The 26,090-nt window shown below is 44.4% G+C and overlaps 1 protein-coding gene across 12 annotated transcripts in view; it reads right to left on the bottom strand.

The window, feature by feature from the left end:
* The window catches only part of DGKG (diacylglycerol kinase gamma), a 227,318-nt gene that overhangs the window by 82,335 nt on the left and 118,893 nt on the right, over positions 1-26,090 (bottom strand). For all 12 annotated transcript variants that reach the window (XR_005237244.2, XR_012095538.1, XM_073023376.1 and 9 more), the window contains one exon: positions 25,636-25,700. Coding sequence is in view for 10 of the 12 variants with exons in the window: in XM_073023376.1 (XP_072879477.1) it covers positions 25,636-25,700 (65 nt within the window). In the remaining 2 variants the exon portion in view is untranslated. The remainder of the gene's footprint in view (positions 1-25,635; positions 25,701-26,090) is intronic.

Genomic DNA, 26,090 nt, shown 5'->3' with positions numbered 1-26,090 from the left:
TCCCCACTCTCCCTGACCACCAGAGAGCCTGAGTGCAATGTTCCTTCTTCTCTTTTGAAGATGTCTCCCCAGCTACTTTACTCTTAGCCCTTGTAGGAGGACCATTGCTGCAAAATGTGGCACTGAGTGTCTGTTTCATCTTCTATTGTACAAGAATATGGCATCTGAGAGCTGAGAGGCTAGGGTTCATGACTGGCTTTGCCACTCACTGGCTGGGCAAGTTATTTAAATTCTTTGAACCTTCACTTCTTCTACAAAATGGGAACATTATTTTCTACTCATAAAGTTGTGAGGCTTATGTGGCAAATGCAAAGTACCAAGCAGGTGTTTAATGCATAGTAAGTGCTCAGTAGCTCTCCTTCCTTGTTGCTAGGAGACACAATCACTGGAAGAAGACGCATTCCCCAAAGGCTGCAGGGGTAAGGGCGGGTCTACTGTGGGGAGTCTATCGTAGGTGGCCGATATTTTTTGAAGAAAATAAAACTAACAATGTTTTAATGGCTGCTGGAATGCTTTTTCTGCATCTCTCTTCCTAAGTTGTCTTTGGCCCACCATTTTTTCCCCTCTTATAATCACCTTTCAGCTGGAAATGACTAATCCTGAACCAGCTGTTCTGAGGCTGATTTCCTGTTCCATGAAACTCCTAGGTTCATTGTCAGGCTCTGAACTACCCAGATGAACCCATTCTTGAGGCAGAAGATTCTCCTGTGTGCTCCAAGGGACTCTCAGCCACATGGAGAAATGGCAAATACAAATAGTGACACCATGGCTCAACTCTGTTTCTGCGTTTTCTTAATTGCCCCCTGGCTTATAAGAAAACAACATCAATTGCACACTAGCTAGTTGAATCTTTTCATTAGACAGATGAGAGAAAAAATGAGACTAACTAAAAATGTTCTTTTATGTTTGTCAGCAATTTAGGGCTGGAATCCATCATCCTGACAGCTATGAATAGCCTGTTTTCAAGGATGTCCACAGTGAAACCCAGCTAGCTGCTGGCCATTCACTTTACCAGCAGAGGCTACGTACTCAGCTTCCTATACCACCCCAAGCTTCTGGGGACCCTTTCCTGAGAATCAAGGAAGTTTTAAGGGCAACGGGCTTTTGAAGTTGTCAAAACATGAAAACATTTATTTGGGCTTAGAAGTCTACACAGAGAACACTACAGTTATTTCTAGAAATAGAAGCCCTTGAAGTGAAGGTATTCCTTTTTGTGGTTTGGACTTTGATAATCAGGTTCTCGGAGTGACTCATGCCTCACATAGTTACTTAGGCCTTGGGTGTCAGTTAGCATTAGGTTGGGAGGCCTGGTGAAACAGATGCCACCCACAAGATGGTGTTCTGTGTTGCACGCAGGGAGGGCAGAATGATTTAGTGGAGACCATGCTGCACCAGCGGGGAAAGCTGCCTCCCAAACCCCGTTACCAAACACACCAGCACCTGAGTTCATGAGAGTCACTCAGCATCCCCAGGCCTCAGATTCCTCATCTTAAAAATGAAGGGCTTGGGGCCGGGCACAGGGGCTCACGCCTGTAATCTCAGCACTTTGGGAGGCTGAGGCAGGTGGATCATGAGGTCAGGAGATCGACACCATCCTGGCCAACATGGTGAAACTCAGTCTCTACTAAAAATACAAAAAATTAGCTGGGCGTGGTGGTGCATGCCTGTAATCCTAGCTACTCGGGAAGCTGAGGCAGGAGAATCGCTTGAACCAGGGAGATGGAGGTTGCAGTGAGCTGAGATCGCGCCACTGCACTCCAGCCTGGCGACAGAGCGAGACTCCGTCTGAAAAAAAAAAAAAAAAAAAAATGAAGGACTCGGACCAACTGCTTTCCAAGGTTTCTCCAAGCTCCCCAGACACAACTTGAGATGACACAATTCAGAACAGGATGGGAGGACTCACGTGTTCCACAACTGCTGCCATGTAGGAGTGTGGGCCCAAGTATTGTCAGAGCTGACATTTTTGAAAGAGAATCCAGAAATATATTTTCATGTAAAATCTGATTATTGGAATTGGCAACTAATTCAAGTTTTTAAGAACCTAAGCCAAAAACTACACATTTGGGAAAACTGTAGCTAGCCAACAGGACATTTCTGTATATGAATTATAAATTTTCATCAGGTTCATCTCAATTAAAAAACAAAACAAATGATCTCAATCCCATTTGGGATTTTCTGGGTTATTAGTGGTGTTATTGCTACTACTACTGAAGATAATAGACTAGCATTGGATTACTAAGGTAAATAATAATTTAGCAAATCAGGTATAACAGAAATGCAGAACAGTCAAATGCAACAAGAGTTGAATTATAATTGACTAATAAATATTAGTAATAATATTGACAGTACTTTGCCTGTTAACATTTTACATTACTTGAATCTCGAATACCTTTGGAAGCTTAGTAACTATGTTAGCCAAAGTTTACATCAAGAGTTAAAAAAACAAACAAACAAAAAAAGCAAAGGCAGGTGGGGTTTGCTCTAAGGCCAGGATGTCAAGTCCTATAAGGGGCCCATGACTGTCACCTCACAGGTGCTGCAGAGGCCATCTGTGTCACCCGCACACCCAGCTGCCTTGGCCCATGAGAGAGTGTGTCACCACATCTAATCCACCCTGCATGCTGTCCCCAGCTCTCACTGCTCATCAGAACAGGCACTCAGTGATCCTCAGGCACGGAGCTGTGGATGGAATCATCTTTTCCAAGAGGGGGCAGTGGCCCCTTTGGTTCAAGGGAAAGTGAACACCCAGCAATCAGGAAGGAGGCTTTATAAATAGCTGTTTTTGTACTCTGAATGTGACTCTTGTGCCTGCTGTTCCTGCCAACAGATTTGTGTTGGCTCGATGTGTTTCAGCTTCAAGGGGCAAGGTATTCCCTGGCTTTTTTCCATACTTGGGACAAGACTGGTGTTCATGGCACTCAGAAAAATCTTGGGTGGTGAATGATGGGAAGACTGGAGGCCAGAGACCAGAAAGGGTGGGCAGAGAGATGGAGAACAGGAAAGGGGAGATCTCAAGAAGGGGCTCAGGAAAATAAAAAGACTGAGGAAGGAGGGAGAAACTTGCATAGGATGTATTTTATTGTATAACTATGGAATCCTCTTAATAACCTCTAAAGACACTTCTTGAGTCATTTTCATATGTGAGAAATTAACTGTAAAACCACAGATGACATACTGTTTGCAATTAAAAGGTCTTCAGGGTTCAGGGACTTATAGCTGGGGGATCACAGGTTCCAAAGAGTCTTCCAAAGTATGAATGGAGTCCATGAGCTGCTGTTAATATTTCTTAATGTAAAATAGTATTTGTGCATTTAATCATAATAAAGACAGCATAGACTAACTAGTGGGTTAAATGATAATTTTTTTGATGGGCAATGGAATTAAATCAGTTATATCAGTTACTGCTTGGTAACCAGAGACACGGATTGAATGGCAATTGAATCCTGAATAATAAAAATGGGGAAACAAATGATTACTTAGAACAGCTTTATGGCTGACAAAAGTCTTATTCAATATGGCACCCATGGTGGGAGGCAGTGGGAGAATGAATAAAAATAGTGCACTATTCCACAGTACAAGGGTACATGTAAAATTACTACTCTATACCAGGGATGCATAGTGGTTCTCTTCTAAGCTATGGCAGCCTTCTCATGGTACAGCTTAGGAAACCAAGATCAGTTCTTGATGATGCAGCTGGGAGGTATGGAGCTGGAATACAAACCCCGTCTTCCAGCTCATACTCCTTACTGGTTTACTCTCCCTGGCTCCTGTTGCTATGCCCCAGAGGCACCTGAGAGAAACGGAAAAGTCAACCAAAGTCACCAGAGCTAGTGACTGCAAAGCTGTGAGTCATTCTCATTCATGCTTGTGGGCTGGGTTTACTCACATCTACCACATGGGCCACCTATATGGCTGTAGGATTCCAGCTTGAGGTAGGCTGGGACCCTGACACTCTTTAGCAGAGTCAGTGATCTGGACCTCCCCATTGGTCTCCAGTCTCCACTCTTGTCCCAGACTAACAAAGGGCCAAACTCATGAGCCTCGTGTATAGAGCAGCCTCCATACCCCTTCAAGGGTAATTCTGGGTCCCTAAGAATCTACTGCCTCTGAACAGTGACCCTTCTCTTCCATATAAGAGAGTGTGTTTCTGTGGACCAAGGACACATTCTCCTTTGATAGGATCTCCGAATTCTGTCTGGCACCTGACAGTATCTCCTCCTAAGGGCAGGACTCCAAGCACAAAGACTGCCAAAGTCTGAAATCGGATCCTTTCCCAGTGTAGCACACAAGGACACACGTGTGCACGTGCGGGCACACACACAGGCCATAACAAGAAGGTTTCTCTGAGACTCATGATCCACTGTTACCAAATGTGCTCGCAGACACTGCCCCTCTGAGGCCAGAGAGTCTCTCCAAAGGCCCAGCATCCTGACTGGACAACGGCCTGCTGTGTGCTGTGAAAGGCACCACTTTGGGGGTGGCCCTCAGGGGAGAATGCTGAGGGAAAGGCAAGGCCAGGACCATGTTGTCAGGGGTTTCCTTTCCTGATGGCCTGGGTCTCCAGGGTGATTGTCCAGTTAGTATCTGTCCTTGCCAAGAGAAAATAGCTCCTTTCCCTCATCCAAAAAGAAAAAGGAAAGAAAGAAAAAACCCTCACAGTTTGGCTGCTGCTTAGCAATCCTTTCTCCCTTTGAAGAGTTATTCGTGGAAAGAAAATCCCCTTCAGGCCGATTTGGCGGAGGCTGGAGGGCACGGAATAAGCTTGCTCTTGGCAGTTATCAGAGAGCAAAGTCAAATACTGGGACAAAAAGAAATCCCTGCCTGGAGGGACGGGGAAAAGGCGGACAGGAATGCTCACTGCTGAGGTTCTGTAGTGATTCCTTAGCTGTGCTTTCCAGCATTTACACATCCATCAGCCCTGGGAACTGGTATCTGAAGGCGAAGGGGACAGTGAAGACACAGGTGGGTGAGGCCTCGTGTTAGAACTTGAGCCTTGAAGGCTTAGAGAAGGTAGCTGCCCTGCTGGAGCTGAGCCTCTCGCTGTGGAAGGCGACTTCCTGGGTCCCGATCAACCAAGACTAAAATGTGGAACTGTCTGGAGGAGCAGAGGCAAACTCTGGAAGCAGGTCCACACCCTCACAGTACCGTGACCGCCAGGTGGGTCCTGAGGGAGCCAGCTGAGTTCTGCCAACCCCCAGCTGTTGGGAGGAATCTCACTTCCCACTTCACAAATGTTGACTGTGGGTTTGACCTGCACTGGCTGCTTTCTACACTCATAGGTCCTGCTCTTTTGATCCTCACATCTACCCCCTGCGGTAGGTACTACGGTGGCTATTTGTAGATGCGTGAGATGGTTGTTCCTTGGCAAACCTACAGCTAGACTGGAATGGGATTGCAGAGTCTGAGGGGATGCAGGCTGGCTGATCCTGTTCTCCCCTCTTGCTCCCCCGCCAGTCTTTCTGAACACGAGGCAGTGCCTGCTTTATGATAGGTCGGGTTACAAAAGTTCCTTGGTTAAACCAGTTGTTTGTCACTCTGAGCACATTTCCCCATAGAAACAATGTTATGTTGAGGTTGGATTCCCAGGCTAACCCACAAGAGTCAATTAACCCATCAGATACCCAAAATACAATGTCTTGTTTTGGAGAGAGCTTACTGGAGTGAAGGAGCTGTGGTGAGAAGGCAGAAAGGCCTGGGTTCAAGCCACAGTTCAGTCATTTACTTGCCATGTGCCCTTGGGGAAATCATTTAGTCTGTCTCTTTATTTCTATATTTTTGAATTGACACAATATGACCTACCTTGCAGGGGTTGCTGGGAATATTAATTAAGAATACACACACATGGTTGGGCATGGTGGCTCAAGCCTGTAATCCCACCACTTTGGGAGAGTGAGGCGGGTGGATCACTTGAGGTCAGGAGACAGATGACACCCTCTCTTTACTAAAAATGCAAAAATTAGGCCGAGCATGGTGGGTCCTGCCTATAATCCCAGCACTTTGGGAGGCCGAGGCAGGTGGATCATGAGGTCTAGGAGTTTGAGACCAGCCTGGCCAATACAGTGACACCCCATCTCTACTAAAAATACAAAAATTAGCCAGGCATGGTGGTGGGCACCTGTAATCTGAGCTACTTGGGAGGCTGAGGCAGGAGAATCACTTGAACCTGGGAGGCAGAGGTTGCAGTGAGCCAAGATCATGCCACTGCACTCCTGCCTGGGCAACAGAGTGAGACTCTGTCTCAGGAAAACAAACAAACAACAACAACAACAACAAAAAAGCACAAAAGAATACACACACATGTATGTCTCATGATATACACTCCAATAAAGGCACAGTAGAACTCCAATGCTGTATATAAAACTGGTTTTGTGGCCTCATGATTCTGAGTTCCAACTTAAAGTACAGGGAGCACATCTTTTCTGCTGAATTTGGATTGGGGATCTTTGCTTTCCTCAACTTCCTGGGAAAGAAACCTGGAGACTCTTCTACCCTACATCCCTGGTGGTGACCCTGAAGTCTGGGCTGGAGTTCTACTTAGGAAGGGAATGGAGATGCCAGAGGGAGACTGTGAAGTAGCAAAAGTGGAAAGGGTAGCAGAGAGCACACACTGAAGTATGTGTCCTGTGTCTTTCTTTTGCGATCATAAAACTCCAGGTTGGTCTGTTTATTTCCGCCTATGTTTCCTGTGCCTTCCACACCATCGGCCGGTTAGAGGCATCTTGTCTAGAATTAAGTCCACAGTAAGTCATTCCCTCATTGTTTTCCTTACCTTTCCCATTATGGAATTGCTAGCAAGGCAAGTCAAAAATGCACTTGATAGGGCAGATGCCTGGATAAATACCCCCCTTCTCTTCCCTATTCCATCTTCTTCCTGTGCCAGTTTAAAAAATCTTAAATAGAAAAGCATGAGCCAGAGCCTCGCTCTGCCTGAGAAGACTGTGGTAGACCCTGCCAGCAAAATCCTTTCTATTTCATCCTTTTGAAAATCTCATCCATATGCTCTCTACTTTGCTTCCACTCTGACGTTTGTGACTTCTTATTCTTGTGTATACATCTTTGCCACCCATTTCAGAGACTACAATTTATGTGAACTTGTCATCCTCACCTGGCCTGATGGTCTGCTGTGCGTCCTGCCCCACCATGTCTCTGTCTGCAATCTCTAAGGTCGTGCTCCTCTCCCCTAAACAACACGACTAATTCAGTTTGGCCCTCTCACTATGCGGTTGGCAAATGCGTCCCAGTTGTAGGTGTGGCCCCAGTGGTCCTCCCTGCCAGTTCCTTGGGAGAGCTGTTTGGCATCACCTTAGCCATGCCTCTTAATTGTAGCTTGCACCTGCTGCCCTTCTGCGGGCTGTGATTTTAGAGTTTAATTTGAACACTCTACTTTATCCTACTTAAATCTCATTTTAAAGCTCTTCTGTTTGGTCTTCAAGTATCTGGCCAAAAATATTCCTCTTGGTTTATGTGATAAGCTCCCAGTTCCTTGCCAGGGTCCTCTCATTCCAGCATCAAAATCCATGGTCCAGAAGAACAGTCGTTTTCAGATGAGCTACAGAGCAGCTCTGTGTTCCCCATATGTGCCTGTTTCTTCTAAAATTATGACTCATGGCTGAGGAAGAGACTAAAGCATTGCCTTTGCCCGTGTCCCTTGGCTTCCTACCCAAGACATCAAAGGTCACTAGAGATACTAATCAGGATTCTTCCAAATGTGTCATTTGCCACCATGCCCGCAGGCAGACAGGAGAAAGAGTCTGTAAGTTATATGAATATGTACACTTGAATGCAGGGGCTTTCACCAATGTGAATTCAGTAAAATATTGGTCTCAAGAGGCTCTGGGGTAAGGGGATGCTGTGGTCAGGTAAATTTGGGAAATGAAATAGTTTCTCTTGCTTTTGTGTGATCTCAGCAGGTTAGAATCTACGTTAAAAGCTCTACAATATCAAACAGAAAAGAATTATGTTTAACTCAATTTTCTAAGTGTATTCAATGACTGACACCCCCCCCTCCATATTCTTGTGAATTTCCTTTTAACATCCTGTGGAATGCATTTTAACCAATGCTACATACTTTAATACATGCTGGAAGAAGACAATCTGGGTAGCTACCTCTGCAGGCTCATCAGGAGTTGAACCTCATGATAAGTCTGTTAGCTGCTCTGTCTCCCTTCTCCAGAAGGTCCAAATTTATCTTCCTTGTGCAGAGACTATACTTTTAGTTTTTTATCCAAACAGGAATTAGGCATTTCCTCTTTATTTCTATATCTATTTATTAATCAGAGCGACTTTTCTTTATGTTCTCTTTGCTTTCCTGAGTACCTTTTCTTTCTGAATCATTTCTTTCTTTCTTTTTTTTAAGTGTATTTTATTTACTTATTTTTTTGAGGCAGGGTCTCACTCCATTGCCCAGGCCGCAGTGCAAGTGCTACGATTATATTAATAGTTCCCTGCAGCTCTGAAATCCTGGGCTGAAACAATTCTCCCCTCTCAGCCTCCCAAAGTGCAGGGATTACAGGCATGAGCCACTGCGCCTGGCCCTGAATCACTTTTTTAAATGACATCTAGGAACCCTTTGTCAATGTTTTTAAATTCTCCTCAAGCCCATTCATTCTCTCCTTCGGCAGAAGACCAGTTCACATTTACAGCACCAATAATTTGTGACCAAGGTCAAGAAAGAAAAATAAACAATTGGCCCCCATCACAACCCTAAGATTATATTTCCTGGGCATCCACGTGACAACTTGGAGGGCCAAGGCTCTTATGGGGCCTGGCAATGTGTTTATTTGGCTTGCACAGTGGTGTTTAAAATTGGAAAATTTTACATACACACCTGAAGCCCAGCTTCTCCTGAGAAATCAGATCTGTTAATACTGGATTGCTTTCCAACCTGGCAACAATCGACTGCCACTGAGAACTGGCTGCTCCCTTTACACAGGTCTCAGGCTAGAGTTCTCACCACTCCCTAGAGCCTCACATCTACCCACTTCTCTCATTTACACGAACTGCCTGCCTCTGCACGCGTTTGGATTTGTGACCCCTCATATAGACCTCTGTAGTTTTCCCCTGGGAATTTTCCTGGAAGATGCTTCAAAAGTGTCTATGCTACTTTCTTCCTCAGAGCCTTCCTGTCTGAGCTGCTGGTGTCTTTGGTCATGAGTCCTAATACATGTCTGATTTCAAGGGTTGACCAGCTGCAGCAGGGTGAGAGATGAGTCATATTGGCATTTGCAAAGATCACGTGCACAGAAATAAAATATCATCCAAATCTACCTCTTCCAGGAAATAATATTGCAGTGGCTCTGTGTTTGGAAGTTAGGGCACAACCTGGTAGATAGATCAACTATTCCACAATTATGGAACACTGAGAAATGAACTTGACTCTAACTATTAGAAAAGTAGCCTAAGCTCACATTTCTCTTTTCCCTGAACTCACTACTTTGTACAAACCATGATTATTGTGAATTTTAAGATTATACCACGAAGTCTTGATTATTAAGGGACAAGTTCTTTAGTAAGTAGATTATCCAATCCTTCAAATTTCTTCTTTTCTCACCCTTTGGCTGTTAACCATTTCATTTTTCTTCAGTGCAATTTTTATCAGTTGTAGAGATGGGGCCAGAGGGGGAAATGAGTACAAAGCATGAACCAGAATGTCAGCTCAAATCAGAGGGCATCCTGTGGTGTCATCTCCACCCCAACCCTGCATATACCCACAGAAACCGTGATTAAGAGCAGCCGCTCCCCCTCTCCCCATCCAAGTTCAGGGGCAAGGTGGTACAGAAGAGGAAAGGGGGAACCTGACTAATTACAACACTGTGTTGAGAGCTCCAATAAAAGTTTCACTGAGATCAACAGTTTGCGGTTTTCATTTACCCAGGACTTTCTCACTCCCTCTTACTCTATGGTAACCCAAAACTGGAGATTACGGACCCACTTTCAGCTTATTGAGTTCAAAGGCAAGAAAGGGTACTTGGCCTGATTGGCAGTTTGGAATGCTCTCCAAACAGGCCCACTTTCAGGATTAAAGGGACACTCCATTGAACAGAATAGAAAACATCTTGTTACTAGACAGTGAAGAATTTCAATCTAAGTGTAGGTTCAATAAACATGAATATTCAGCAATTACGTAAGTCCCTGCTGTGTTAGTAATTTGAAGGTATAAGTACATTCTTGAAGTGAGAAGAGCCCCTCTTTCATTGAAGAGCATTAGAAGATTGGGAAAATGCCTTCTTAGTAAAATGTGAAGTGGTAAGTACCCCCTACCCCCTTCAAATTTAAACACTCCTACAATCTTCAAAGTAGAGATCTATAGTCTTCAAAGTAGAGATTTGATGACCCCCTTTGGAGGAGCGTTTATAGAGGGGATGCTTATACTGAGAAGGGGGTTGAAATCTAAAGTCCTATCCAAATCTAGGAGTCTATAAGTTACTATTACAGACAGGAACCATGACAGCGTGCACTAAAATCAGAGATTCTACAATGGATTCTCATATACTGCTACATGTTCTCCTTACAAATCCCCATAGTAATCAATAGCTTCATACCAATGCCTGATAAACTTCAAATCCATTGACTTATCTACTCTAATTCTTACAGGCACCTTGTCAGGCAGTTGTACTTTCCATTTTACACATCAGAACATTAGGAATCAGAGAAGCGAGTAACCTTCCCAATGGCACACAGTAAGTAAGAGGCAGAATAAGGGCTGAAACTGAGTTCTTTTGATGTTGAATGCAATGAAACTCAGGAATTTGCATCTGTATTTCACATGACGGTGACACGACCTGGTGTAACAGAGTTGTAAAGCCATTTGTTCAGGGTTTCTGTGAAAAACTTACTTATTTCATGGAAGACAGTTACTGCGTTTCCTAAGTACAGTGAAAGCTTGCTTTCGAAATTTCCTTTGGCCCAATAATAAGTGCATTACAGCTTTTTTTTTAGTAAATGCTGATTTAAATGGGGAATTAAAATTAATCATTCGAATCTTTTCTGAGAACATGTATTACCTTTTTGCCTTGTTTTTTAATTTCTTCATAATAAAATGGATGCAATTATGAAAAGTTTAAAGAAAATATGGAGGACTGAATATGCTAATCATATCAGCTCTAAATACAGATATGGACTCTGTTGTATCACCAAAATACCCTTATGCAAAAGGGCAACAATTTTCTGAAGTTTTAATTAGTAAAGTACAATAGAAGGCTAATAAACTCTGACAGTATTTTTTTCTGGATATAAAAACAAAGAGACATGTTAAACTAAGTTTAAAAGCCTCCTAAGTTGCCCTCTCCCTGAAGGCATCTGAAACCGTGGTGGTGAGGAAGAGAGAAAGACGTGGAATCTTTTTTTCAGTATGGATTGCTACTTCACAACCAAATAGCATGCTTTAAAGCTCAGGGTTTATAAGAAAGCTCTGTCGCTGGTTTCCAGTTTTCCTTGCCCTGATGTGTACTGACTTCTCCAGAGCAGCAGAGCTGGCTCCTTCATCTCTCTCCTGATGCCCCTCTTCCTTCTGTCTCCCCACAGGGATTGCCTCTTTTCTGGGTCTTTCTGACTAACACTCTGTCTGTACTATTCTAACATTTCAGCAAGGTTCAGTATCTTAAAGTCCCAGTGTTTCTAGGAGCCCTGAAAGTTTTGCTCTAGAAATACTTTGAAAGGTAAGCCACTCCTTCATTAATCTATTCAAAAAGCACTTACTGATGGATACCCTCACTATCCACTCACCCATTCCCAGGATAAGATGCAAACTCTCGTACGGACCACCGAGATCTGCTGCAACTGCTCCCTGCTGCCTTTTTACTCCACCTGGGAACCTCCGGCCTCTCCACTAGTGTGATGATGGAGGCAAAGATTGGTGTGATTGATACATCTACAAGCTAAGGATGTCAGACTGCTGGCAACCACTGGAAGCAAGGAGAGAGGCACAGAAATCATTCTATCTCAGAGCCTGGGGAAGGAGTCAACCCTGCTGACATCTTTCAGACTTGTAGCTTTTTTTTTCTTTTTTTAAGACAGAGTCTCATTCTGTCACCCAGGTTGCAGTGCAGTGGCATGATATTGGCTCACTGCAACCTCCGCCTCCTGGGTTCAAGCGATTCTCATGCCTCAGCCTCCCGAGTAGCTGGGATTACAGGAGCCCGCCACCACGCCCAGCTAATTTTTGTATTTTTAGTAGAGACGGGATTTCACCATGTTGGCCAGGCTGGTCTTGAACACCTGACCTCAAGTGATTCGCCCACCTCGGACTCCCAAAGTGCTGGGATTACAGGCCTGAGCCATCACGCCAGGCCAGACATGCAGTTTTTAGAACCACAAGCAAATAAATTCCTGCTATTCTAAGCCACCCAGTTGTGGTGTATTGTTATGGCAGCCCAGCACACTGATACAGTTGGTATTAACTTCTGTATGTGCTCATCTTCCCAGCTACACCCACGAACTCCTGAAAAGCAGGGGCTGTGGTGCTCCATCGTCCCTCTCAGACCTAGCATGATGCTAACACAAATAGATGCTCAATGCATTTTGGCTGAATGAAGAAACATGCTTGGCACCACCCTTCTGGATTTAGTTCAGTGGATCCCGAAGAGAGTCAGACTCCTCTCCAAGTGAGAAAGCTTATGAACAAGTTGGAGACATAACAGTAGTTTAGCATCCCAAACAATAAATTATAGAAGACAAAGAGGGTGCAGCAAAGTGGGACAGAATGTGTCAGAAACATTGAAGATGGGCCGGGCGCAGTGGCTCACGCCTGTAATCCCTGTGCTTTGGGAGGCCGAGGCGGGTGGATCACGAGGTCAGGAGATCAAAACCATTCTGGCCAACATGGTGAAATCCCGTCTCTACTAAAAATGAAAAAATGTGTTGGGAGTGGTGGCAGGCGCCTGTAGTCCAGCTACTTGGGAGGCTGAGGCAGGAGGATTACTTGAACCTGGGAGGTGGAGGCTGCAGTGAGCTGAGATCATACCATTGCACTCCAGCCTGGGCGACAGAGCGAGACTCCATCTCAAAAACAAACAAACAAAACAACAACAAAAGAACATTGGAGGTGGAGTCTAAGAGAAAGTGGAGTACAAAATGGGTTGGTCAAGTAGGTTGGTTCAGAATATTCTGTGCTGCATTTTGAAACAAGTGATGACTAGGCCACAAGAGGAGATGTCGTCTAGGTTGAGGGATTGAGGGCCTGAGAGCAGCGGTGTGGGGAAGGTGAGAGTAACGGAGCATGCAAGCAAGAACTGAGGCTGGTGTTTGAAGAGGAGAATGTTACAAAGGGCGCTAAATGCAAGCATGGGATGTAACACGGGATGGGGCTGGGGGAAGTAGGTGTTTGTGTGGCAGCAACAGGACCACAAACGTATCCCAGGGAGACTAACGGGCAGCTCCAGGCAGGGTGGGCCTGAGTGGGAAGGGCTTCGAGATGGGCCAGAGGGTGGCTGAGGAAATCATGAGGGTGGGACATCTTCGGGACCAATTGGGAACCGAGGAGCACAGGGGGCAAGCGGTCTCACAAGTAAAGAAAATTGTGCAGTTAAACAGTGCAGCTTGGTCAGTTGTGGAATGGGAGGCAGAAAGCTCCCATCTGGGTAGCGACCTGGTGGGTGCAATGAGTCCACCCCTGGGCTCAGAGAAGGTGGTGTGTTTTCATCCCAGATGAATGGAACTCTCTGTTTCTGGAAGCCTTTGCAAGAGATTCCAAAGCTACTCTCAATAACTCATTTCAGTCTTTAATATGTCTCCAGGCCAGAAGATTCCTGCTCCCATCCAAAAGACAATTCTTTAATTTTAGAGCACATTTTTTCCCTCTCTCATTCTTTCCTGAACTTGGATGAAGAGTAAGGAGGTGTAGTCACTATTTCCTGTTGTGAATCCTTCACACACTTGAGGCCCATTCCCAGCACATTCGCTGTTTCTCCCCAGGAAAAGTGATTTTGGATGACTTGTGGCTTTCTCATTGACCCTATAATCATATCTGTGGCTCTTTTCTAGTCTTTTTTTTGGGTGCATCTTTGGTCATGGGGCACAAAACTGGGCACATGGAGAGGCAGGGAAGTGTGGCAGGGCAAGAGGAGTTGTGGAGTAGACAGGCCTAGATGCGAATGGCAGCTTCCCTAGTAACTAGTGTGGTCTGGAGCAAGTTCCATCTTCTCTATGAGCCTCACTTTTCTCATCTATAAGATGGATCAATAATACTTACACTTGGTGAGTTGTGCCAGTTAAAAATAATGTACATGAGATCCTTGAAAGCTCCCAATAAATGATGGCTACTATTGTTGGTATGGGTTGGAGCAGAACAACTGATTACAGTGGGAAAACCACCTTTCTAAGCACTTTAATAAATGACATGGTTATTCATGCTTTAAAAACTATACTAGGCCGGATGCGGTGGCTCACGCCTGTAATCCCAGCACTTTGGGAGGCCGAGGTGATTGGATCACCTGAGGTCAGGAGTTTGAGAGAAGCCTGGCCAACATGATGAAACCCTCTCTCTAATAAAAATACAAAAAAATTAGCGGGGCGTGGTGGCGCATGCCTGTAATTCCAGCTACTCAGGAGGCTGAGGCAGTAGAGTTGCTTGAACCCTGGAGGCGGCCATGTCAGTGAGCTAATATTGTGCCACTGATTCCAGCCTGGGTGACAGAGAGAGACTCCATCTCAAAAAAACAAAAATGAAAACAAAAACGATGTTACTGCATAGTTCAGAAGGCAACTCTTGCTATCTGTGATGGTCAGATAAAACACAAACTGGTTCTTTTGAGATACAGCAAAACTATGGACAGGACCCAGAATCGTGTTGAAAGGATAAAATATTTTTCATTACCCTGTGCAATAGTAGAGCTGCATAACATATGAAATAGTTATTTCAACTGTGAAGGGACTTGGATAATGTTATCTTTAAAGCACTCAATGACTGAACCAAAGCATTGGGACTTTTTACTTAGAAAAGACCAATAAAACTCCTACAGCCGATGAACTCACTCCATTCAGTTCCTTTCTATCATCTTCCCTTCATAACCTATAAATGCTACTATGTTAATAATGTTTTAAACTAGTGTTTACAGCGTGATCTCAAGTCAATAAAATTGTGCAATTAAAGTGTTGAAAGAAAATATGTTATAGTGCTGAGTGTTTATTTTTTGGAGGAGGGGATGAAAAACATGATTTTTTTTTACAATGAGCCTCAATGACTTATATAAAGAAAAATTATTTTAAAAATGGTATGTATAGCTTTATAAAAACACTTTATCATAAATATTTTAAGGTATATATATCAAGTTAACTGCTATAATGCACCAAAATGGCAATATTGTGTTTCTCCATGATGGGACTATGAGTGACTGGTTTTTTTTTCTTACTTTAACTTTTCTGAACATTCCAAATTATTTATAATGATATTGCAATGTGCTCTATAATAATACTTATGATGTATTATTAAATCGCATAATGATAAATATATTGATATTTTATTGAAAAACTTTTAATTAAGAGAAATGACGAGAAAAATAATTCCATATATTTCTACATTGATGACTCACACCCTATTTAATATTAAATAGATTTTTATCTGCCTATATTAGATAATCACCAACATTCAGAGTTTTAAGGGCTTCTGAATCATCTAACGTGATTATTATCTGATATAGGATCTCTTTTTAATAAGAATATTAATAACAGTCATAATAGCTACCACTGATGTGCCCGACTCTGTAATAAACACTTTAAGTGCATCGTTCCACTAGATCCTCGAAATAAGCCTATGAGGTTAGCAGGCAGAACAATGCCCTGAAGATGTCCACGTTCTGATCCCCAGAGCCTGTGAGTATGCTAGGTTACGTGGCAAAGGGGGAATTTAGGTTGCAGATGGAGTTTAAGTTGCCAGTCAACTGACCTTGAGATGGGGAGATGATCTTGAATAATCTGGGTGGGTTCAGTGCAATCAGCGTTCTCATAAGTGGAAGAGGGAGGCAGGAGAAAGAATGTCAGAGGGATGCCATATGAGAAGGGCTCGACTGGCCACTGCTGGCTTCAACAATGGGAGGGGGCCAGGAGCCAAAGAGTGGTGATGCCTGGAAAAGGCAAGGAAACAGCTTTTTCCCCAGACCCTCCAGAAAGGAATGTAGCCCTGATACACCTTGATTTTAGCCCGGTGACACCTATTTCAGACTTCCGACCTCCAGAACTGTAATACAGTAGTGCTAGTTTTGTTGTTGTTGTTGTTGTTGTTGTTTTTGAGATGCACTCTCCCTCTGTTGCCCAGGCTGGAGTGCAGTGATGTGATCTCGGCTCACTGCAAGCTCCACCTCCCAGGTTCACGCCATTCTCTCGCCTCAGCCTCCCGAGTAGCTGGGACTACAGGCGCCCACCACCACACCCGGCAAATTTTGTTTTTGTATTTTTAGTAGAGACGGGTTTTCACCGTGTTAGCCAGGTTGGTCTTGATCTCCTGACCTCGAGACCCGCTTGCCTCGGCTTCCCAAAGTGTTGGGATTACAGGCGTGAGCCATTGCGCCCGGCCAGTAGTGTTGTTTTAAGTCACTAAGTTTGTGGCAGCTCATTACAGCAACAATAGGAAACTCATATAATATTATACTCCAGTTTTACAGGTGAGCAGACTGAGGTTTAGGAAGAGTAACTTGGTCAAGGTCACACATGGTGGTTAATGAGGACTCCTGGATTTGAATCCAGGTTGTCTGATCATGGAACCTCTCCTATTGGGCACTTGCTTCCAAAATGATCGCCAGCATGGGCTTGAACGCAAAACATGAAAACTCATCACCTTCCCCAATAGCTCACTGCACTTGAGGATGCCTCTGACCGGTAGAATTGATGTCCTATTTGGGGCTCAACCCAGTCTTGCATTCCAGTCACCTTTTCATTGATTTATTGTGCAAAATAACCCAATTCCTGCTTTATAAGAAAAGCCTTTTAAATATTTGAGGCCAATAATCACTCCTGTCTAAGGCTTCTCTTCTTTGGGTGAAACAATCCCAGATTCAGCCTTTTCTTCGAAGACATCTAAAGTTCTAGCACCTTCTCAACCACTCCCTTCTGGAAAGTATCCAGACTGTCAACTCTCACGTTAGGATCCAGTCCGTTCCTACCTTACTTTGAATTTGTGTGCTTTGATTTTCTTCCATAAGGTTATCGTGCTAGCCTCAACTCTTGTGAACTTGATTACATACTACATCTTGAGCTCTTCGATGGAAATATTTCTAGAAATCAATCAGTCAGTAAATACTGATAACTTTGGGATTATCTGGCCTATAGTCTTGAAAACATAGCGTGCTTTCAAGTTCCTTCTGGTATGATCACAAACTGATTCTACTCTTTGTTGACATGAATAAGACTTTTCCTGTTCTAGCCTGGCAGGGGCTAGAAGAAAAGCTCATTAAGTTACAGAAAGAAACGGTTCTGGCCAGTGGGTAACCTTGTAGGGAGGCTTGAGACGCCACAGGCTGCTGCTGTGCAACAGTTGAGAGGTTGTGCTGCCTGTTCCCATGCGGACTGGGGACCCAGGAGGAAAATGAAGGGATTGTTTTTTTTTTTTTTTTTTTTTTTTTTTTTTGAGACGGAGTCTCGCTCTGTCGCCCAGGCTGGAGTGCAGTGGCGCAATCTCGGCTCACTGCAAGCTCCGCCTCCCGGGTTCACGCCATTCTCCTACCTCAGCCTCCCGAGTAGCTGGGACTACAGGCGCCCGCCACTGCGCCCGGCTAATTTTTTTCTATTTTTTAATAGAGACGGGGTTTCACCATGGTCTCGATCTCCTGACCTTGTGATCCGCCCGCCTCGGCCTCCCAAAGTGCTGGGATTACAGGCGTGAGCCACCGCGCCCGGCCGGAAAATGAAGGGATTGTTAAGAGTCAATGTGATTTCATCATATTATTTAAAATACTGTGAACGTTAGGGCAGAGAGAACTGCACACAAATATTAATAACAGAGTCCCAAAATCTTTGATCATCTACCACTTTAGATGATCCACGTGGTTGCTCCCTTATTTCTGCGAATAAACAAGGCTTAACTATAAACAATCATCGTCATCAACAACAACAACAACAACAACAACAAAAACCCTGGACTTCTGCAGTTGTGTAATGAGCATCTGATGAAAAAAACATGAACCCATATTTCATTCATTTTACTCTCTGCATCTCTCCCAAAGAGGGGTGGGGAGGGTGGGGGACAAAACATTTTTGTGGCTTAGTATCTAAACATTCAAGTAATTAAGTCAGTTGCTCTGTCAGAATTGACTTGAAAGTCAAAGGTTCTTGAGCACAAAACATAAGGTTTGCATTTCTTTATACGTACCTACAGGAATAAGAAAAAACATAGAAAACGCCACAATTAAATTCATTTGGGGCTTTTCTGAATCCCAGATATTTAAGAAAAATAGTTTGCTATATTGAGGGAAGCAGGTGCAGACAGTCTGGACCTCTGGCTACCTACAGCAGGTCTCTTTTGAGGTGCCAAATATTAGATGAAGAGAGGCAAAGCCCAATTCAGGGCACAGAATGAAGACTTTGATGGCAAGGATTTTTAACTTTGCTATATTTGCTGCTGTTGAACCTTTATGCCTTGAGAAAGTCACACATCTGGGTTGTAATAGTGGGCTACCTCACAGGGCGCCAGGAAAGAACAACTTAGAAGGGTTTCATTTTTAGATATAAGAAGAAAATCTTATGTAAATCGTGATATATTTTATGCTTGTGACGGCAGAGCATACCGCAGGTATTCAAGACAGGAAACCCTTCCTTTCATTTTCAGAACTGTATGACTTGAGCTTTGTCAGTTTCTATTTGGTTTCCCACAGAACATCTCTGTCTTTATCTGAGGTCAGGGTTGGGGAGAGGTACGTGGTGGGTGAGGGGAAAGAAGTATCCGTGAGGGAGGGGTAGTCATATCCCCAGCATCTGACCACAGGGCCACTTGCCTACCTGTCATGCAGTCCATGACCTCTGCTAGTAAGCCAGAAGCACCCAGAGAGCACATGGAATCTGTCTTGCCACTATCCTTTACTCACTCCTGCCCTGTTCCTCCCTGGGGTCTGTGACCCCCTCCCTTGATCCTACTAGCCCGGACTTGGCACTGGACTTCGAATCTCTAGTGTTCAGATCCCCAACCTCCGCCTCTCGGACCTCCATGGAGCCAGTGAAGGAGATTTCCTCTAGAGCTTCTGTCCTGCAGAATCCAAACCAACCAAACTGGTGCCATATTCCCAACCCCAAGAGAAGGATTTGGGCAGATTCAATGCATCACTGCTGGGGCCTCCTCCAACTTTTCAGGTTAAAGGCCATGTCAATGGAGCATTGATTCTACGATAACTGAATCCCATTTGCCACTCCATTAAAAAAAACCCATTTATTGTCAATACTTTATTGTCAATTTAAGGCAATGCTTGTTATTTAATGATATTCAACAACAAATGTTTATGGCGAACCTACTATGTACTATGAAAACTTAGGTATTATGTCACTAAATACTTATAGCAACATTGCAAGATTTTCAAAAGAGGCAGCAAAGGATTAAGAAGATTAACTTGCCCAAGGTCACATAGCTAATAAGTGGCAAAGCCAAGTTTTGATGCCAACTTACTCTATACCCTGCTGCCTTCTTCTATAAATAGTTGCTAAGTGCTTGGTTATTTACAAGGTATATTTCCAACCTCTTAAAAACTCAAGCTACATTAGGGCTTCTGGGGAGCCCCTCATCAGTGACTCCATGGGACCTGCTCCAAGAAAGCTAATATTTCAGAACCTGTTAATTACTCAAGGGCTTTTGAGAAAGGTGGTCAGCTTCTAGTAGGAATGAAGCACTGCTTCGGTCCCTTTGAAGAGTCTAACAGGAAATAACTTGCTTCAGCCTCAACTGCTGAGAGACATAGTCAAGTGGATACACTCAACAGGCTTAGAATAACACATTCCTCAAGTACTCTGAGTTTCTAACCAACAATGAAAACATTCCATGCTTAGACTTCTCTTTCTAGACACTCACTGACAGTGACATTAGAATTAGGTGGTTTTTATGTATAGATTTCGTATGGCAAAACTCTTCATGGAGACTTAATCTGGAAACTTCATGGTGGGCTGGGGTTTGGCTATCTGGAAGACTTTGATGGGATTCTTGGCTCCTCTGCTAGTACTGACTGCTGCCTGTTTGTGGGACTGTCCCTCTCCTTCTCTCTAAGTTGAAACCCTCTTTCCTCCATTCTTTTGACTTTATTGCAAACACCCTACTCCATGACTACTGGAAAATGTGTCTTCTTTTTATTAATTCCTCTCTCCTTGCCAGGCAGGGCCAGCTCACAGGTGTGAGATGTGGACCCCGGGGCCCCACACTTAAGAGGGCTCAGTGCTTAGTTTAATGCTTGGCTGTCACTGGCTTGAAATTCATAATAATTTTTGAAGAAGGGGCCTCACCTTTTTACTTTTGCACTGGGCCACACAGATCATATAACCAGTCCTGCTCCTTGCTGTGGACATGGAAACAGGGAGGATACTCACACCATACAATGTATGACTGGATGGTATACCTGTTCTCCTCCCCTCTGGAACTGGGCAGGCATTTTCCCATAGAGACAATCCATAAAGGCAGATGATGCCAACCATAACTCCATCCTCCTCAGCCTCAGTTCCTTCATTTCTAAAATGGGGACCGTGGCACTCACCCTTGCATGTTATTGTGAGCAATGAGTGGGATGATGTATAAAGTACTTATCAGAGTGTCTGGTATACATCAGTGCTTGCTCAATGAAATCCACAGGAGATAGCAGTTGCAGGAAACAGAGCTTGAACTCTGGAGTGAAGAGCTAGGTCAGAAATTAAATTAGCCCCACTGCCTAAAAAATACATGACTTTTGTTAGTTGACTCGGTTTCTTCCAGCGTCAGTTCCTTTATCTGTAAATGGGAATACTAATGTTTATCTTGTAAGGTTGTTTTGTGATTTAAATAATTTAATGTATTTAAAGACCCTAGTTCACCACTTGGCATCTAGGAGGAGCTAAAAAATGAAACAGTTCTTAGTCAGGTTTCCCTTTAACAATATTGCTAGGAGGAGCTAAAAAAATTATAACAGTTCTTAGTTAGGTGCCCCTTTAACACTATTGCTACACTTAAAACAACCAATTTGGCCAGGAGTGGTGGCTCACACCTGTAATCCCAGCACTTTGGGAGGCCAAGGCAGGTAAATCACTTGAGGTCAGGAGTTCAAGACCAGGCTTAACAACATGGTGAAACCCCATCTTTACTAAAAATATGAAAAAAAATTAGCCAGGCATGGTGGTGCATGCCTTTAATCCCACCTACTCGGGAGGCTGTGGTAGGAAAATCACCTGAACCCGAGAGGCAAAGGTTGCATTGAGCCAAGATCACATCACTGCACTCCAGCCTGGGCGACAGAATGACTCTTCCTAAAAAACAAAAAAACAAAAAAACAAAAAAACAAAAAACACGACCAAAAATACCCCCCAAAAAGAAAACAATTCATTTGCAAATGATGTTTGGGATATGACCATTAATAAGTTCTTATATATTATACAACTTCCTGTATACTGTATCACCTGTGAAATGTAACCACCTTGTATGTTAAAATAATTTTGTAAAAAATATTTGAGCACTATTTTTCCTTTTCTTTTGCTAGACTATGAGTTCCTTGAAGGCAGGGGCCATGTCTTATGTGCCCTTTATTCCAGATCACTTTCAAACACTTCAGAATCTCAGTTGAATCGAATTTCTCTTTTGTTCTTTATGCCAACAGTGAGATGATAATCTCCCTAACATTCCTCAATTAGCAATTAATAATTAGCCAATTGATAATTAGGAGGTAGACAGGGCAAAAAATAACCCCATCTCTGCCCTGAAAGGTCTTTTCTTTTTTGTCCATCACACATGGCTCATATTCCTGCCTCCTCGGTTCTGGTTCTTGCTCCGTTAACGAAACTATTCCATCAGGGAACATAACTTGGTTTTCTGGAATCTACTGTCCTCCCTGGTAACAACCTATATAGAGAGGCCATGGAGGAAGAATTTCCTGAAACCCCAACATTTGAGCCATAATTTGATGCCTCTTAGGATTCAAAGAGGCCTCAGACCTGTGACTTTTAAACATTTGGGGAGTATAGGATCCTTTAAGAATCTTCTGATAGTTACGGACATTCTCTGCAGAAAAATACATTCAATACCTTAGTACAATTTCAAGGTGTTCTCAAAACCCCTGAAGCCCTTGGGTCCCAGATTAAGAATTCTTGTTAGAATAGCCAAGAAAAGGGAATCAGCAATGTGAATGATTCCGGTTTCCTGGTAAGTTCCAGCCCTGACTAGTCACTCTCCCTTGCTGAAAACAAAACAAAACAAAACAAAACAGAACAAAACACAGCAATGACAACTCCCAAGATTTAACCTCAAGGTTATCCCTGAGAGTCCAAACCTGGGCAGTAATGGCAAAGGGCTTCCAGCCAAGCAGTAACTACTCTTTGGAGAACCTAAGTTAAGCTGAGTAAAATAAGCCTTGTTTGATAATACCGTTTACATTTCCAAATCCTGGGTATCAAGCTTTCTTCCTATCCCTTGCGGCCCTTCCTAAGTTTAGCCGCTGGTGTAATGGGGTAACCATGGCAACAACCACCTGCCTATTTAAAACCATCTCCAATGCTAAATAAGGAAGCCTGAAGAAAATGGCTGCTTGCCTGCCTCTCAGTGGACAAATTGGGCACTCCTGGGTATTTTAGACACGGGCGAATAGGCAGGGTAGAAGCAGTATGTATGCAAAGCTCCTCATAGGAAGCATTTGGTGACCTGGTGAAATAGGTGCTACTTCAGCCCTTCTGTCTTCAGATGTTAGGCAAGCACACAGGTTTATGTGCAAATCCGTGTGCCTGTCACCACGTCACCCATGCTACCTTGACCTCAATCAGGTGAAGAGTGAGGTGAGAACCTACCCTCAAAGAGTAGTCTTGTTTATGGGATCTTGGAAGGGAGAAGGAAAAACAGTTCTACAGATCACAGTGAATTCGTTCATACTTTGCATTAAAATGCACACTACAATCTGTTTTTTTTTTTTCTGACTGATGTGTCTTTCTAATTGTACTTAATCATGTGGGTGATGGATGATTGCTCTATTTATGTCATATGTTGGCCTGCCTATTGATTTTTGGCATATGGAAAAATTTCTCCCTCCCTCTGCTTCCTTGCTTTCTGGGAATTACAGAGGTTTGGTTTCTTTCCCCTGCCGAGACCATACAACTGATCACGCTGAACATCTTGCTCTTCCACAGTATACTGTACCCTCTCACTCCTTCGTATCTTTTCGTACATTTGCTTCCTTCTCCCTGTGTTGCCCTCCTCTTTTTCTGTGTCTTGGTTCAGTCATCTCTGTCACTGGAAAACCCTCCATGCCATGTTTCATGTCCTTGGTTTTTGCTCCCACAGGTCACTTCTAGTCACATCCCTTAACACAAACCATTCTGCACATCTGCTTGCCAGCCTGTTTCCAGCACCGGGCTGAGTCCCCTACATGGGTCTGTCCAAAACGCCTGTAGAACAGTGCCTGGTGTGCATTACGTTTTCAAAAGATCTGTTGAATGAATGGATGAATGAATGAACAGAGCCCCACGGCTTTCACAAGTGTATGGTACATGTGCATGAGTACGTACAAGGCTACTTGTGTGAGGCCGGGTGCGGTGGCTCAAGTCTGTAATTCCAGCACTTTGGGAGCCTGAGGTGGGCAGATCACTTGAGGTCAGGAGTTCGAGACCAGCCTGACCAAGATGGTGAAACCCTGTCTCTACTAAAAATACAAAAATCAGCCAGGTCTGGTAGCGGGCGCCTGTAATCCCAGCTAGTTGGGAGGCTGAGACGGGAGAATCACTTGACTCAGGAGGTGGAGGTTGCAGTGAGCCGAGATTGCCCCACGGCACTCCAGGCTGAGCAACAGAGTGAGATGCCACTGGGAAAAAAAAAAAAAAAAAAAAAGGCACTTGTGTGGAAAGAGGACTTTAAAAGTCTGAGGAATGAGTCGGAGAGGAGTACTTTTTAAAAAAGTGGTTTGTGTATATCTGGGAGTGCAAAAGACTGTTAGAGGAGATCACCTGAACTGTACGTTTGTGACTACAGTGTCAGGGGCTGGAAGTACACATGTTCCTAGCGTGCAGTGAGTGTGTAGAGTCTGTGCGTGTGACAGCAAGAAGACACTGTGATAGGATGCACTTCCTAAAAGGTTCATTCAGCTACTATCACATCTCATAGATCACTCTTCCTGAAGCTGCAGTGTTCAATATCTGACCTCTGAAAAGACCTCCTTCTTATTGGTTGACCTCTCAGGCTGTGGGGTCAGGACAAAGAGTAGGAGTGAAAATGGCAAGTGCTGAAAATGATGGATATAGGCTTTAAATGAATGTCTTCAGTGAACGCTCTAACCTCTCTTTTAAAGACAATTCTTGCTCGTAATCCCAGCACTCTGGGAGGCCGAGGAGGGCAGGTCACTTGAGGTCAGGGGTTTGAGACCAGCCTGGCCAACATAGTGAAACCCCATCTCTACTAAAAATACAAAAGTTAGCCGGGCATGATGGCACACGCCTGTAGTCCCAGCTACTCAGGAGGCTGAGGCAGGAGAAAGGTTTGAACCTGGGAGGAGGAGGTTGCAGTGAGACAAGATTGTGCCACTGCACTCTGGCCTGGGTGACGGAGTGAGATTCTGTCTCATAGATAAAAAATAAAATAAATAAATAAATAAATAAAGACAATTCTCTGGGCTAAACAAAAGTCAACATCTTCAGGTTCAAAGACAAAGTCCAAATCATTATCCATCCTCCTCCTCACCTACCTAGGGCTGGGGTGGGAACAGTGCCGAAATAGTGGTCATCTTGAAATAGTACAGCAAAGAAAAAGAAAGAATGAAAATTAACCAATGAGAAGAAAGAGAGAAAGAAGGAAGAAGGGAGAAAGGGGTAGCTATATGTCAGTCACAACTCAGTTCTGGCAAATTTTCTCCTACAAGGAAGAAGGGTTTGCTTTCGTTTGCAAATGACCTCGTTTCCTCTTTCCTTTCATTTCTGAACCTAACTTGGCAACTTCACAGAGTGCCCAGGCTGAGGCTGGGACTTGGTGGGTTCCGGGTCTCCGGCCTTTGCAGGTACCTCTCTGCTACTGCCCTCTGCTGTCGGGGGAGGCCAAGGAGACGCCCTTCTGGTCCTCCTGGTCCAAGCCCCGGAGCTGCCACCTCCTCCCATTCAAGACCAACAGAAGTTAGGGTCTCTTCTAGCCTCCCCACCCTTCCACAAAAGAATCATGAGGGGCTGGGATTGGAAGCACTGTACTAGGAAGCAGAAGAGACTCAGGAGGGGGTTCCAGTTAGCCAAGGGCAGATACCCTCCCACCTCCTCCCCTGCAAAAGCAGGCCCTTCATACCCACCTCCTGCTTCCCAGCCCCTCCCTTTGCACAGATCTTTTGGGAGAGGACAGGCAGTTAGCCTGTGCCAAGTTGCTGAAATTTTTTTTTTCTTGGAAATGGAAACCCTCCTTCCGGCAATGTGGCAGGAAGGCCAAGTCCCTGGAGGCCCTGGCTGGGAACATTTCCGGAGAGCAGGTGAAAGGCCTCTGTTCCGCCAGGGCCACACTGGGTGGGTGGCAGTGCAGCCGGGCCTGCAACTTACCTGCTGTTGAATTTTTCAGGGTGTTTCTCTCTCATGACGTGGAATCTGTGTGCAATGGAAGCGTCCTGAAAGTGAAAGAGACAAAGCAGATCCTTGGTGAGTGGTCATGACAGTGCAGTGTGGAGGGAAGGGACACACACATGCCCTCGCTGAGTCATGCCAACCCTGGGACTCTATCGCATGGTGGGGCTCCAGGTCACATCCGCGGCACCAATAGAGGCTCAACACTGCCTCCAAGGGGATGAGCTAGCATCATCATACTCTTACAGCCTGTGCCAGTAGACTCTAGAGTCCTTGCTATTTCACTCTAGCCCAGGCCCGCCGAGAACAGATAGTTCAGGGGTGAGTGGAGGGGAAAGACTTTGCCCTTTGGGGAGACTGAGAGTCTGTGAGCACAGGACCCTGTGTCTGGGGCTGAGCATGAGTCTCTGGAAATGACTTTCCATAATAATTCT

Source organism: Chlorocebus sabaeus, chromosome 15, assembly GCF_047675955.1.
Source record: "Chlorocebus sabaeus isolate Y175 chromosome 15, mChlSab1.0.hap1, whole genome shotgun sequence".
In the NCBI taxonomy this organism is placed as follows: domain Eukaryota; kingdom Metazoa; phylum Chordata; class Mammalia; order Primates; family Cercopithecidae; genus Chlorocebus; species Chlorocebus sabaeus.
The sequence above is the reverse complement of the archived record's forward strand: the minus strand, read 5'-3'. Positions and strand labels throughout refer to the sequence as shown.